This window comes from Lampris incognitus, chromosome 4 (assembly GCF_029633865.1).
Source record: "Lampris incognitus isolate fLamInc1 chromosome 4, fLamInc1.hap2, whole genome shotgun sequence".
Classification (NCBI taxonomy): domain Eukaryota; kingdom Metazoa; phylum Chordata; class Actinopteri; order Lampriformes; family Lampridae; genus Lampris; species Lampris incognitus.
In genome coordinates, this window is record NC_079214.1 from 22909134 (window position 1) to 22924933 (window position 15800).

At 43.5% G+C, this 15800-nt stretch overlaps 1 protein-coding gene across 1 annotated transcript in view; it reads right to left on the reverse strand.

Moving 5' to 3' along the window:
- Positions 1 to 15800, reverse strand: part of neo1a (neogenin 1a) — a 232067-nt gene that overhangs the window by 157862 nt on the left and 58405 nt on the right. The window contains exon 2 of the mRNA XM_056278452.1: positions 3100 to 3423. Coding sequence (XP_056134427.1) covers positions 3100 to 3423 — 324 coding nt within the window. The remainder of the gene's footprint in view (positions 1 to 3099; positions 3424 to 15800) is intronic.

The following is a 15800-nucleotide window of genomic DNA, read 5'->3' on the forward strand; positions in this document are numbered from 1 at the left end:
CAGACAGTCTCGGTCCAAGTCTCTCTCTCTCTTTTTTTTTTTCTGGATCCCCCTTTTTTTCTCCCCAATTGTACTTGGCTGCTTCTTTTCACCTGACAGTGAGGAGTTTCGCCAGGGGGATGTAGCACGTTTGAGGATCACGCTATTCCCCCCAGTGCCCCCTTCCGAACAGGCGCCCCGACCGACCAGAGGAGGCGCTAGTGCAGCGACAAGGACACATACCCACATCCGGCTTCCCACCCGCAGACACGGCCAATTGTGTCTGTAGGTACGCCCAGGGCTCGAAATTAACGATGTCCTGAGGACCATAAAAAATCCTACTGGGACACAAATATATTTTGTCTGGGACAATTCTGGGACAGTGAAAAAAATGTCAAAGTAAACTTAAAAATAGGTGTTATTTGTAAAGTCATTAATTATGAGTATCTAGACGTTACTTTGTCGTTAGAATAATTTAATAAAAACGTGTGAACGGCGAAACTACAGAAGGCTTACGTTCTTGCGGCACCTCAAGATAGGGCAGTCAATCGCCTGTTCGTGCAAATCATAGAATGCATTCTACGTCATCCACTCTGCCAGTGGCTGCTGCTTGACTCGCACCAATGCAACATTCAGAGTCAGAGCGATAGACCATCATCAACGACAGTTAAAAGAAGAAGTAGAAAGAAATGCTGAGGTGGTTGAATAAACAGCCCCCTGATGCAAGCCCCAATACTGCCGACTCCTGAAATGACTGCCGACTCCCGAAACTCCCGAAACTAATATTCATATGTTTAATAAAAGAATATGTGTTTTAAACTTATATGGTGGACCAGAGTCCATGGTGTGATGATTAAGTGACAAAAAAAGGATCAAATTATATGTATTCTGCATAATTGGGGGGGCGAGGACAAGAATTAAAATTTGGGACACTGTTGGTTATATCCAGGACAATACAAAGTAGAATTCGGGACAGTTGTGGGACACTGAGGAAAAAAGTTAATTTAGAGCCCTGGGTACGCCCGACCAAGCCGGAGGTAACACGGGGATTCGAACCAGCGATCCCCATGTTGGTAGGCAATGGAATAGACCACTAATGCTACCTGGTCGCCCCAGCTGTCTCTTTTATGCGTGCACACACACATACACGGTGAAACCACTGGAAGCATGTGCTCTGGTGAGCCGTTTCTTGATATTGATGTACTGAAAGACCTTAAGGTTAGACGATTTCCCATGGTTATTGTGAGGTCAGGCTTTATGATAAAGGATGGGCTGTGGAAAGTATAGGCTATACACACATGAGCATGCAGTCTAACACAAATTTTCTACTTTCCCACCATAAAAATTCTACCCAAATTTGTACAAAGGCTGTTGAACAAAAATCGAATCTTAGGTATGTCAAGGGTATACTCTCGCAGTGCCAAATTGATAAAATTGCTAGGGAATTCATTTCAGCCTAAAATTCCTGCATTTGAGCAAAGCCCCAAAATGCAGCACTGCAATAGGCAGTGACTATGGCTGGCTATACAGATGGAGACGAAATATCAAGGTGCTCGACACAAGGATCTTTCCTTCTTCTACGCTGACGGTTTGCAAGCTCATTAGCTTGTGATTCCAAAGGTTTTGACAAAGACATAGGAATGTTACTTCCCGCAGGTACTCGGTAACTGAAAGGCTTTTACTTGCCTGTCATATTGTCAACAAGAAGCATCTCTCCAGTGCCTTTCCACCTGGCAGAGAAGCACTGAGGGGGATGTACTCAGTAACTGCATTTTGCTGTTCCTCTGGCTGCAAATTAAATTTCAGGGTGCAACTCCACTCCAAGCACCTAATAATCCCATGTCACTCACGGCTCCCGACAGAAAAAGGTCACAGTGTGGGCCTGGGAGAAAAGACCCTTTTGCATGCACTGTTCTGGTTTGCGGCATGCATTTATCTGGTGTGTGAGACCAGATGCCAAGGCTTATAGAACAGAAAAGAAAATCTGTCAAAGAACCAAAAGAAGAAGAAGGGGGGAGGGTAAAAACAGTAAATATGGTAAAAGAAATAGAAAAGCTTTTCAAAGATACAGATAGTGGGTGTGCACTTGCAGTAGGTTTTTTTTTTTTGTTGGAATGGCGGGGATTATGTGACTGATGGAAACGTGGTTTTGGACTGAACCTTTTATAATTTCTTGACAGCAGTTCACTATTACATCAAACCTCCGTTTCTTAAAAAGGAGGCTTCCATCTAAGACCGTAAAAGAAAAGCTCTGTAAAAAGATTTTTCCGATTATGTCAGTTTGCTGATGCATCACACAATAGCCCATTCACTGAAAATAGTTATTAAAAGTACTATAATATCAAACTGTATTTTTCCCTAACCTTCAATCCATATGCAGTGTACTCTCTTAATATATATTATCCTTTCCACTCTTACTGCTGTCACACACTTTCAGCTTATTTTTAACATTTCTGTGTTGACTTATCTCCCCATCTTTTGGTGAAAACAATGAAAACTAAGGACCACCGATTAAAAGTACCACATGTGTCTTTCCTAACAAGCTTTACGAGGAAAACAATGTGTTTTCCTAGTTGCCTCTTTTTTTTTTGGGATTTTCCCCCTTTTTCCTCCCAGTTGTTCCCGGCCAATTACCCCACTCTTCTGAGCCATCCCGGTCACTGCGCCACCCCCTCTGCCGATCCAGGGAAGGCTGCAGACTACCACATGCCTCCTTCAATACATGTGAAGTCGCCAGCTGCTTCTTTTCACCTGGTCGTGAGGAGTTTCACCAGGGAGACATAACGCATGGGAGGATCACACTATTCCCCCCAGTTCCCCCCCCCCCGAACAGGCACCCTGACCTAGCAGAGGAGGCGCTAGTGCAGCGACCAGGACACATATACCCACATCAAGCTTCCCACCATCAGACACGGCCAACTGTGTCTGTAGGCATCCCCGACCAAGCCAGAGGTAACATGGGGATTCAAACCAGCAAGCTCCGTGTTGGTAGGCAATGGAATAGACTGCTATGCTACCTGGATGCCTGTTCTTAGTTGCTTTTAAGTACTACAGACTATATTCAAATTTGTGTGGATAAGTTTATGTCCTGGTTAGATTGGTCCGCCTTCCGGCCCTTACCTGCCACAGACAGCCGCGCTGTACGGCTAGAGATGAATCCCAGGTTGTCAATAGTGGCCACACACTGGTAGGTGCCCTCGTCAGGCTTGTTGTGCTTAGAATGGACCACCTGAGTGATTAGCAGTGAGCCGTCGGGTAGCACCCGCCTCCTCTCATCCGAAACCAGGCTCATGAAAGTGCCATCCTTCTTCCACTCCACCCGCACTGGTGTGGTCGCGTCGCTGTGGGCTGAGCAGTTGAGCAATGCAGGGGAACCCCGCACTGCCAGCGTGTCCTGGGGCTCCACCGTGAACCAGAAGGGACTGAAGGGCTGCACTGTCGTACCTGAAGGGGCAACAGAGAGGGGACAGAAGTCAACCTGGGTATCCCTAACCACTCACAAAAGACCGATTAGATTAGACCACAATAGTGGTCTAATTTATATAGATTAGACCCCAACAGTAGTTTGATACACAAGTGGTTTTAAAATGTTAAAGACTCCTATAGTGGGATTTTGACAAGTAATTGCTACGTCAAATCTTTGAGGATACTTTGAAGGAGAATAAACAGCATCAGCAGTACCTTTCAAAACTCATTCTATTAAAAGATACCAACACAAATATGCCGTCGGCCTCAAGTGAGAGCAGCCCTTCAAAGGAATCCACGCAGTCAAAATACTCGTTAAAACGATCAAAAAAGCAGAATAACTTTTTATTCATTCTCTTTTCTCAGTCTATGTGTTCAGTCCAGCCCAAATATTCAGAGAGGCTTTTCATTATGAAACCACGAGGCCCACTGGAATTTGACTGAAGGAATCGACAAATTTAACCTAGCCCAGGCACCCTAACCAGTGAATATTATCTCCTGCTTTGTCATAAAGGAAATATCATGATTCAGAGCAAGAATTAACACACTGAAACACAGTTGCCATTTCTTTTACGCAATAGTAAATGGTAAATTGTACTGACATCAACAGCACCAAAGTAGGAATAAGTGCCATTGCTTTGCATTTGTCCTCATCCATTATTCAAGTGCTCCCAGCCCAAGAGTCACATAGTGGTATTGTTTAGATAAATAACACCAATTATCAGTTCTGCTGGAATGGACGAGAGATGCAGGAATAATTAAGGGGGTATGAAGGTATTTTAATAATGCAAGGAATGGAGTGAAATAAGTGGAAGAGTGTTAAATGCAGTTTAAAATATGCCTGCTCTGTTCCAAGGAAATGGCACATCTCATGAGGAAAAGAGAGCAGAGAGAGAGAGAAAGAAAGAATAGAAGAAGGAGAAACAGAGAGACTATATCTCTGGTTCAGCTATTTAACTAGTAGGGGGGTCATTTTTTTCTCTCGGGCCACGAAATCCCTAGCGTGAGATCCAAAGAGAAGTAATGGTATGCACAGTATCCATTTCAAAGGTAATACTGCTGCTCCCCTTAAATGTGGAGAATAAACACAGAAGAACAAACAACTGAGCAAACAGCCTACAAGACAAGTCATCTGAGTTGGTTCCATTACCGCTTCAATGATGGGTAATAAATGTCAGACACTAACAGCAGTTCGTGTGGCCTCAACAAGTCTGAATAGCCAGGGTTAGACATAAGCCCCTCTTTGTCGTCGTCCTCTGTGCAGCGTGCAGGTTGGCCTCATTAGTCAAGGCCCCTTGCACTGAGAGGAGAATCTAGCAGCCTATTTCTATCACTGATGTTACTGAACCCTTTTTATAGGATGATACAGCGGGTAAATTTCAAAGCCGAGCATGGTTTAACTCCAGTGATTGCAAATAATTTACAGCTGTGGGCTAGGCGCAGTCAAACAGAAATCAAGGGCTACCCAGTGCCTTGAATTTTCTGAGGCAGAGACATCAACATACTATCTCTCGCTCACTTTTTTCCTAACTAATTTGAAGTGCTTAGACATTTTGTTTGCAAAACCCCTCGGGCTGAATTGAATGTGGAAGCAAATTAGTGGAGCGCGGAAAGAGAAGTAAAAGAAATATCATGTATCCTAATGAGGCACAGCACATTCTCAGTCACAATGCTCAGTAGCGAGTGGTCTCCACCTCAGTTAAACTGCAGCATTGACTGATATTTGGAAATCAAGAAATCCGACGGTTTCAAGTGTAATATGTATATTGGACAGGCTGACAACACCACTAAGTGTCGCTCACTGGAAGTGTGTGCGACAGATGGAGAGAGCGCAAAAGGGGCGGGGGAAAGTGTCGCTCTTGCAGGCCGGGGGCACCATGGCATGCTTTCATCTCTGCTTTACGCTGCTGCTGCTGCTGCTGCTGTTGAAACAGTCGGAGGGAGGGCGGGGCATGGCTTGCAGGCCTAAATCTTCGATGTATACCTAGCCAAAAAAACTGTCTTAACCCACCCTCCATCTGAGGAGGCCTGCAGCTCCTGCAGCATCCCACCGGTGCCAAATGAGCCTGTCTTTAGCAGCATTTTTCCCCCGGGTAGAAGCAGTAGGAAGACGGCTCAACTTCAGCTCTGCTTTAAGCCAAAGAGACTGACCATCTGCTTTGGAGGGTAGACACAACAATCCCTGTCAGCAAAGCAGGGTAAGCCAGAGACATGGAGGATAGTATGGGTGGTGATAAGGGTTACAAAAGTGGCTTTATGTTTACCTGCACACACTCTAATCCACTCACACAGAGTATCATTTATCTCCCATCAAGAAGAAAGACACTTTATTTCTGTCATTGTACAGATTATAACGAAATTTGGTCTCTGCATTTAACCCATCCTATTGTATAAAATCAGTGGGCAGCTGCAGTGCTCAGGGACAAACTCCAGTTCTTCTTTCCATTGCCTTGGTCAGGGGCACAGACAGGACTATTAACCTTAACAGCATGTCTTTTTGATGGTGGCAGGAAACCAGAGCACCCGGAAGAAACACACACAGACACGGGGAGAACATGCAAACTCCACACAGAAAGGACCTGGGATGGCCTGGGGTTCGAACCCAGGACCTTCTTGCTGTGAGGTAACCGTGCTAACCACTGGACCACAAAACTAAAGCGATGCTTAAGTGGTACTGAACGGACATAAACAAAGAGACAGACAGACAAGATAGCTACAGCTCACCATTCATCACATAGCCACTTCAAAACCCCTGCAACACTAACTGTCTCTGGAAGAAGTAAAGACATAAAGACATGAAAGATATTCCTTCATGTATAAGGGCAGATGTGTGTGCAGCAAGTAGAGCAAAGCCTCTTTCACAGAAATAATGCAAACTCAAAGCAGTATTTGGAAATTATGTTCCAAACACCAACAAGCTCTCCATTCCATGGTGAGCTTTCGGTCTTTTGGAACCATGTGTAATTAGGAATCATGAAGCACCAATCATTATGTTTTACAGACAGATTGTGCCCTGAATCTAGTCCTGGATTAACATGGTTTTTGAGTGGAGACCTTGATTAAAAATTTAGCCAAGGATGAGGTTAGTTTCATGTTTAATAAACTAGCCCACGGTGACTTGAGATAATAAGGTGTAATGAGTGAGAGCACCTATAGCATTTTTAACGCATACCCCCCCCCCCACACACACACACGGTTGCCTCCTTAGGAATAACAAAGCACAAATAACAATACAGTCCTCTAAATTTGGCCCCTAAGCATTTTTACCAAGTTAATTTTGGATAATCCTACAGTGGTGCTTGAAAGTTTGTGAACCCTTTAGAATTTCCTATATTTCTGCATAAATATGACCTAAAACATCATCAGATTTTCAAACAAGTCCTAAAAGTAGATAAAGAACCCAATTAAACAAATGACACAAAAATATTATACCTGGTCGTTTATTGAAGAAAATGATCCAATATTCATATCTGTGGGTGGCAAAAGTATGTGAACCTTTGCTGTCAGTATCTGGTGTGACACCCCCGTTCTGTAGCAATAAGTGCAACCAAACGTTTCTGGCGACTGTTAATCAGTCCTGCACATCAGCTTGGAAGAATTTTAGCCCATTCCTCCATACAGAACAGCTTCAACTCTGGGATGTTGGTGGGTTTCCTCACATGAAATGCTCGCTTCACGTCCATTTCCTTAAGAATTCGCTGGTATAATTCAGAATTCATTGTCCATCAATGATGGCAAACCACCCTGGCCCAGATGCAGCAAAACAGGCCCAAACCATGATACTACTACCACCATGTTTCACAGATGGGATACGGTTCTTATGCTGGAATGCAGTGTTTTCCTTTCTCCAAACATAACACTTCTCATTTAAACCAAAAAGTTCTATTTTGGTCTCATCCATCTACAAAACATTTTTCCAATAGCCTTCTGGCTTGTCCATGTGATCTTTAGTAGACTGCAGACAGGAAGCAATGTTGTTTTTGGAGAGCAGTGGCTTTCTCCTTGCAACCCTGCCATGCACATCATTGTTGTTCAGTGTTCACCTGGTGGTGGACTCATGAACATTAGCCAATGTGAGAGAGGCCTTTAGTTGCTTAGAAGTTACCCTGGGTTCCTTTGTGACCTGGCCGACTATTACACGCCTTGCTTTTGGAGTGATCTTTGATGGTCGACCACTCCTGGGGAGGGTAACAATGGTCTTGAATTTCCTCCATTTGTACACAATCTGTCTGACTGTGGATTGGTGGAGTCCAAACTCTTCAGAGATCGTTTTGTAACCTTTTCCAGCCTGATGAGCATCAACAATGTTTTTTCTGAGGTCCTCAGCAATCTCCTTTGTTCTTGCCATGATACACTTCCACAAACATGTGCTGTGAAGATCAGACTTTGGTAGATCCCTGTTCTTTAAATAAAACAGGGCGCCCACTCACACCTGATTGTCATCCCATTGATTGAAAACACCTGACCCTAATTTCACCTTCACATTAACTGCTAATCCTGGAGGTTCACATACTTTTGCCACTCACAGATGCGCAATATTGGATCATTTTCCTCAATAAATAAATGACCAAATATAATATTTTAGTCTCATTTGTTTAATTGGGTTCTCTTTATCTACTTTTAGGAATTGTTTGAAAATGGAATGATGTTTTAGGTCATATTTTTATGCAGAAATATAGAAAATTCTAAAGGGTTCACAAACTTTCAAGCACCACTGTATGTAGATTTACCCAGAAAGAAAAATGCACTCTCTCAACAGAAAAATAAAACACTTTTTGATCAATAAGGGGTCAACACTGGAGGAGGAAGATGAAAAGAAGGTGAAACGTCTGACAAAATAAAAAGAACCCAATTCTTTTAGCCTATAAACATATGCAAAGACAAGCCTCCAGAACATAAAAGCTCCTGCTTTCAATTTTTGACACAGGAAGATTAAATTTTTAAACATTAGAAAGTGTGCATTGGGTAAGTGAAAATGGATAAAAAAAAAAAAATTTAAGTTCACATGCACTTTCCTAGCAACACCGTACTTCAACGTCAATATACAGAACATACCCGTGCCTGGGAGATGCTTGGTACAACTTGGGCTGGGTAAAATTTAGTTTATTTAAGATATATGTGCAATATCGTGGGGCTCTTGTAGCCAATTGAGTTTCCTGAAGACTGGGTCAATTGCAGTAGTCGCATATGAAAGAGATGGTAGAGTACTAATTCTTGTGTGGTCAGACCTCCATCTTGTCAAGCTAAGGAAGAGCTTTCCAATAGGCTGCATTGTAAAAGATATCCAGAAAACACTATGTAGTGTTATTTGCCCTTTTTATGAATAACAACAGCATAATGCAGCCTATCAGGCAGCCAGGAGGCAAGTCACATTGACATTCAAAGATTTTCCACCAGTGACATTTTTGGCAGCATTTCAGAGACACACAGAGGACTGCTCAGTATTATGGCTGCTAATGGAGCGTTATGCCCACAACATATAAAGAGATAATGTTAGAAGTCGTCATTGTTTGATTTGAAGACCATCAACTCTGGATATCATTTACCAAGTCGTAAATTCTTTCCACAGGAAGCACTTCCAAACAGTACATTCAAGTTTGAGAACTACTATCAGAAAATTGTTGTTCTTGTTTGTAAACATGTTTTCCCTCCCTTTGTGCCAGTACGTGTTATGTGTTTACTTCATTTTGCATCTGATTGCATTTAATAACGGCCAATTAGTCTGAAATCATGTTTATTCTTCTTTAAAAAAAAAAAGGGGGGGGGGCATCCGGGCAGTGTAGCAGTCTATTCCGTTGCCTACGAACATGGGGCTTGCCGATTCGAATCCCGGTGTTACCTCCGGCTTGGTTGGGTGTCCCTACAGACACAATTGGCCTTTCGCAAAGTCCCGCCCCCCTTAGTTACTGTTGCTATGCCCATCAAGCATTTCAGAACTATCCAGGAAGTAGCCGGAAAACACCAAAACATGAAGGAAGAAATCAGCGCATTGTGTCGGTAAAAGTAACAGTAATAATACGTTAGCTGTATTAGCTATCAATAATAACTAGTAGCAAGCTTAGCTTGGAGCAGACAGGTATTTTTGTTGATTTTGGATGGATTAAGCTGGCCATGGGGTCTGCTATACTGCGAAATCTATTGCCGACATTGCGCTTCTTGCGTTCTGGGTTTTGGGAAGGGAAAGAAAATTACACCCCCTCCCAACTTTTCAGATATCTAGTATCCGATTTGCAGATCCCATAGGCACACCGATTCAGCATTTTGTTGTGTGTTTGAAAGCTTGACGGACCATTGCTAAGGTAGGATTGGACAAGCACCGTTCTGGGGCGGTACTTTGCGAAAGGTCAATTGGCCATGTCTGCGGGTGGGAAGCCGGATGTGGGTACGTGTCCTGGTTGCTGCACTAGCGCCTCCTCTGGTCGGTCGGGGTGCCTGTTCAGGGGGGAGGAGTAGCTAGTGAATAGCATGATCCTCCCACGTGCTACATCCCCCTGGCGAAACTCCGCACTGTCAGGTGAAAATCAGCAGCTTGTGACTCCACATGTATTGGAGGAGACGTGGTAGTCTGCAGCCCTCCCCAGATCGGCAGAGGGAAGGCAGCAGCAACCGGGGCAGCTCAGAGGAGTGGGGTAATTGGACGGGTACAATTGGGGTGAAAAGGGGGGGGGACATTTTAATAAATAAATAACTCTGCTTGGCCATTTCAGAGAAAATGCAGTAATATCGAGGCACATACCAGATATCGCCAAAAGTTTTTAAAATATTAATGATATTGCCCAGGCCTCGGTACCACCACAGACTACTGGAACAGTCACTGGTGTTACGAGTCTTGTTCAAGGCTATAGACAGCAGGTGTTGAGGGAGATGAGAACCACTTTTTTTTTCTGACGGACTTGACTCCAACCACCCTAACATTTGATATAATAAGGAGGGGGGGGGGTGTTCTGTCTGGTTGAGCTTTTATCAAGAAATTTTTGTAAAGCACCTCTTTGAGGAAAGTACTAGAGACAGGAAATGGGTCGGAGAGATGAGACGGCAGGCATTTGAACTCAAGCCTCTGCACTGGGATTTGAGGCAAAGCGGTATGTGTCAACTGGCTGAGCAGAACAGACCCAGAGAGATAGTGTGTATATTAGCAGTCTGTGTCCTGCCATCTCCCATTCTGAGGATTTCAAGGAGGGAACAGCAGACGATAAGACAGGCACACCAAATGAGTAGGACAGGACAAATGTCCCAGCGAAAAAACAAAAACAAACAGATCTACATACAAGATTTGGATGTTGACATGAAGTTGACAACATTGGGCACACATTTTCTTTTGAAAAGAAGCTGGCTATAACTTTTTGCTTGAAGACAAGGAAAAGTTTACACTTCGGCAGCAGCAAGGAATGTTCCCACTTTTAAATTTCAAGCCTAGAGATCCCTAAGAAATGCCTACAGACAGAGCATGCATTCTACTGAAAAACAGAAAACTCAGCCGTGCATTTCCTACCACACATCTGCAAGATGTGGGTAGAACGTCACACTGAACTTTGTGTCATCCTGCTCTCGCTGTTAAGAGCAAAGGAGATGAACAAACACACACAAGAAAAAAAAAAAGGATTCTGTGCGCATCTAATACATATTCACAATATGGCACAGATTCAAATGAATGCACGGCACCATTTGCCAATGTTAAACTAATTAGAATAAAATAGAGGCTCATATTTGTAATGGAAGGAAACACACAAGCCAACAAATGGTTGACATCTTAATGTAGAGATGAAGCGAGTACCTGTGGGTAGAAGGTAGGGGGGTAGAAAGCACATTATAATGAGGGAAGTCTAATCTAGCTGGGCCTAGTGGTGTGGATGTCCCCCATTCCTGTTTGGCTTTGAAAAATAGGGACCACAGCACCAGACGAGCAGTGAAAAAGGGGGAGCAGGGAGGTTGGGTCTAGAAAATGAGGTTGTCTGCTTGATAAGTATGGGCTGTTACCTCCGTCCCAAATCCACTTTGCTCAGCAGTCATAAAAAGGTTTGGGAGCCCAGTTTACGGCAGTGCCCTGAAATGCTCCCTAGCTCCATCTTTCACTCTCTCTCTCCCTCCATCTCTTGCTCACTCTTGGTTGAATGAGATGGAATGGGTTAGGGGTGAAAAAGCCTTACAGTTTCCAACCTGAACCTGTGTTAAAAAATATTCTTTCAGAGACATTACAAGGACCCAGCTAAAGGCGCTGTGTGACGTGTGAGCTTGTAGCTTATATTTTCACAGAAAGGCATGGAAGTGCATGGTACATCTTTTTCACAAGCTTTCTAGTAATTGCCAGCATGTGCACAGGTATATGTTGCAAATATACACAGTCCGTTCAATTCCAAGATGTAGCTATTGTTAGACCTCAGTTTGAAAAAATATTTGAATCCCACTAAAAGCAAGGTTCCTTTTCTATCTGGTACAGTTCTGTCCAAAGCGCTAAGGGGAAAGTGCTGTTTGCAATTTCTGCAGTAGCTTCTTAGGCGAATCTTATGGGGTCATGTCTCTTGCCCCTGGGGAAAAAAAAGTAGGGTTAAGGATAGATGGGATCTGGGGTACCTTCTTCATACAATGGCCCCCCCTCCCCTTGGCCCAGCAGAAAGCCTCCTCCCTCACTGGCTGACCATCTGAGAGCGGCCAGAGTCCTTCAACTGATACAGAGCAGAACATTTTCAGCACCATCTATATTTTCTGAAACAGCGCCACCTGTGGTTTACACTAGCGAGTGAGGATATCCTATAAATGCTTAAAAAAAAACTGGTAAATACACCTGATAAGCATTTCTGACCAGTGAAATTTAAAAAATGCACTTCAAAGGCTTTGGTGAGATGGAGATTATTTTAGGATGAGGGAGTAAGATTATCTCACTCTTTTCGACTTGTTCTAAATTTCAGCCAGTTCTTTGATAATAAAAGGTGATTGGTTATCCTCATATTGATGGATTCGTTTAATTCCTAAGGAGTGTGATGTTGTGTAGAATCAAAAAGTTTAAAGACAGAGAGAAAAGACGATTTAAAAACATACGATACGTAATAGAGACATAATGATGACGGTCAAGTAAACGCAGGAGTTGGAAGTTTTTTGTGATAAACCGTCTCTACCTCCCTGCCACTGCAATTTGTCTCTCAGACTTCCTTCAGCGGGACTGATGGAAATAGGCCATCTCTACTTCAGTCCATCATCCACCACCCATCAAATTCATGTCAGTGCACATCCACTGTGCCTGTATCTTTTTCTCCAGCCCTCATCTTTCTAAAGCCTCTTTCACACCAACATGTGCAACATGTTGATTGTGTGAATGCTAGGATTCTGTGAGACGTTTTCACACCAAAGGTGACCCAATAAAAACCTAGGACTTAAGTTGGGTGGTAAAGAGGTACAAACACTCCAACTGCTTTTTCCAAACCACCTGTCACCAGAAAACGCATCAGGGGAAAAACAGTAATCTGGACGGGAAGCTTAGGAGTGTCTGTGTATGTGTTTGTGTGTATATGTGAAAGCGATGTGGGGGGAGCATTTTGAAATGGAGAAGAAGTTAGAGCTAACTTTCAAACTTGTTTTACCAGAGGTGTTACTCAAAACCATGAAAAGGCGTTTTTCTAATTTTTCTCATTGGGAGATGAAGTGCACAATTTCGTTTAAAGCACGTCAAAGGCATCCAGGTGGCATAGCAGTCTATTCCATTGCATACCAACATGGGGATCGCCGGTTCGAATCCCCATGTTACCACCAGCTTGGTCGGGCGTCCCAACAGACACAGTTGGCCGTGTCTGCAGGTGGGAAGCGGGATGTGGGTGTGTGTCCCGGTCACTGCACTTGCACCTCCTCGGATCGGTCGAGGCACCTGTTCAGGGGGGAGGAGGAACTGGGGGAATAGCATGATCCTCCCACGCGCTATGTCCCTCTGTTGAAACTCCTCACTGTAAGGTGAAAAGAAGCTGCTGGTGACTCCACATGTATCGGAGGACGCATGTGGTAGTCTGCAATTCTCCCCGGATCAGCAGAGCAGTGACCGGGATGGCTCCAAAAAGTGGGGTAATTGGCCAAGTACAATTGACAATTGGGGAGAAAAAGAGGAGGGAAAAAAAAGATCTTCACATGAAAACCTGAACAATATGTTTGGCAGAGAATTAAGAACACCAACCTGTCAACAATGAAATCACAAAATTCCTTGGCACTGCCAACATTGGTTTTTAGACAAAATGTCATATACTTGCATTTCACAATCTGGTCCACGACACCGCACTGAGGATAAGAAAAAAATAATTGAAAAAACAGCCGAGGGCCTGAAAAGTATCCCATTCGGAATAGAAGAAACGTAAGAGATGAGTATTTACTGATGAAAAACAAGTCACAATGACAAAGCATACAGACAATGAAGTGAAGGGGGAAGGAAAAATGCTCCTCCGAAATGTTTCTTTGGTGTTTCACTTTAACCCTATCAGAGGATATACAGAACCCACTCAAGTTTATTTTTGTGGGCTTAAGCCTGGAATGACACCAGGCATGCACAGGTGGAGGTAGTGGGGTGGGGGGGGGGGTTAGGACCAGAGATGCCAGGACCTGCTGACTTTGAAGTTTTCGGCATTCCCTATACTCATTGATGAAATTAAGGGTTTGAAGCCAAACCGTAAAGGGATGGACAAAATGATTGGTATGCTCGGCCCACACTGGCTATCCTGCGCTGGCACCCAGTCAACTGGCAGATTAAAGGAGGGAAGGATCCAATTTTCTCAGCTCAAGGTTCTCTGTCATCCTGTCTACTTGTCGCCACAGTAAACCCCTGGAGCCCCAGAGAAAACATGACAGGGTCACAATCGGGAAGGGGTCACTGAGGCAATACTGCCTTTGAAAAGCGTTAGATACTGCCAAAAATATGTCATGATAATGAACTCTTTAATCTGATGAGAAAATGCATCATTTCCAAAACAGCCGCTATTATAATAGCATTAGGAACTGCTTTGACTGCAAGAATATGGCAAATTATCAGATTAAAATGTGTATGATATGGATCAACTTCCTGATCTATTTTTGCCCTGGTCCACTGCTTTGATGACTCATTGCAGTCAATAGCGTTGGGGAAAAAACATTATATAAGGAAGTAATGAATGAGTCAACCCCTACCACTACACCCTCCCATGTACAAATCTACCCACCCAAACACATCCACAAAGACTTTACCTCCTGTTTTGCTCTGGAGTGTTACAGGCAGATTCAAGGCTTTATTAAGAGTTGGTACTCTAACTGCAGCACTCAACCTGGTTCCACTTAAAAAGAAAACCCTGGACAGTCCAGTGTGCCTTGTAAAACGTATGATTGTTTAAAATCATACTTGAACAGCAGTAAGAAAAACTGCTTATGCTTTTTGTCACTGTAGCCACAGGAACCTACCTGAACAGGTTACTACCAACACACTCGGCAAAGCTATCCAACACAGACAGACAGAAGTCTGCTTTTACTGTGTTTAAATAAAAAGGATCAATATCATAACTAAGGTTTGTACTTGACTCCTTAGTACTTCTGCACCAGTGTTTTGTTGCAGCAGAAGATCGGTTTTGAGGTCTTTTTTCTCATTATAAATACTAATGTGGTTACTGGTCTTTGGCATTACAGGGCAGAGTGGGAAAAGACAAACAATGTATGAAACCACATTTAATACGATATCAGTGGGTCTCTCCATGGGCACAGTAGGGTAAACCCGAAGCGCGATCTGATTGATGCCCTCTGGCTATGGGGAGACATTAGATAAATTCGTGTCAGGTGTCAAAAAAGATGGAGAAAATATAAGATGGAATACGGAGCCCCTAAAGGCCTGAACGGTGGTTGTTGTTTTTTTCTTGTCCGCACAAGTTATCGTCTTGTGGGAACAAGTAAATTTTCTCGTAAGCACACTTCAGTAAAACGAGCGAGTAGCAGAAAGCTATCTTCAATCAGCTCACCCACCAAAAACATAGTAAACTGACTGTTCAATTAAAGCAATGAACATCAACATGTTTCAAACACACTTGAGAAATCAAACTTGTAAAAGCTATAAATGCAAACTTACCCCTGTGGTGGTCAAAGCATAGGCCTGTCATACCTTTACTCTGCAGCTATTAACTTGTTCCCACAAGATCTTGTGTGCACACGATAATACCTTGTTCCCACAAGATAATTTATCTTGTGCACACAAGATAAACCAAAATATCATCTTTCGGGACTTTAGGGGCTCCATTTGTACTGTATATGTGAGTGAACATTGGGGGGGGTTTGACAGGGACACCTCTCTCACCTCGGCAGGATATGGTAATTAACTAACACTGAAGTTCACAATCTGCCGCAGTCATCAGCTTCCTTGTGATCCC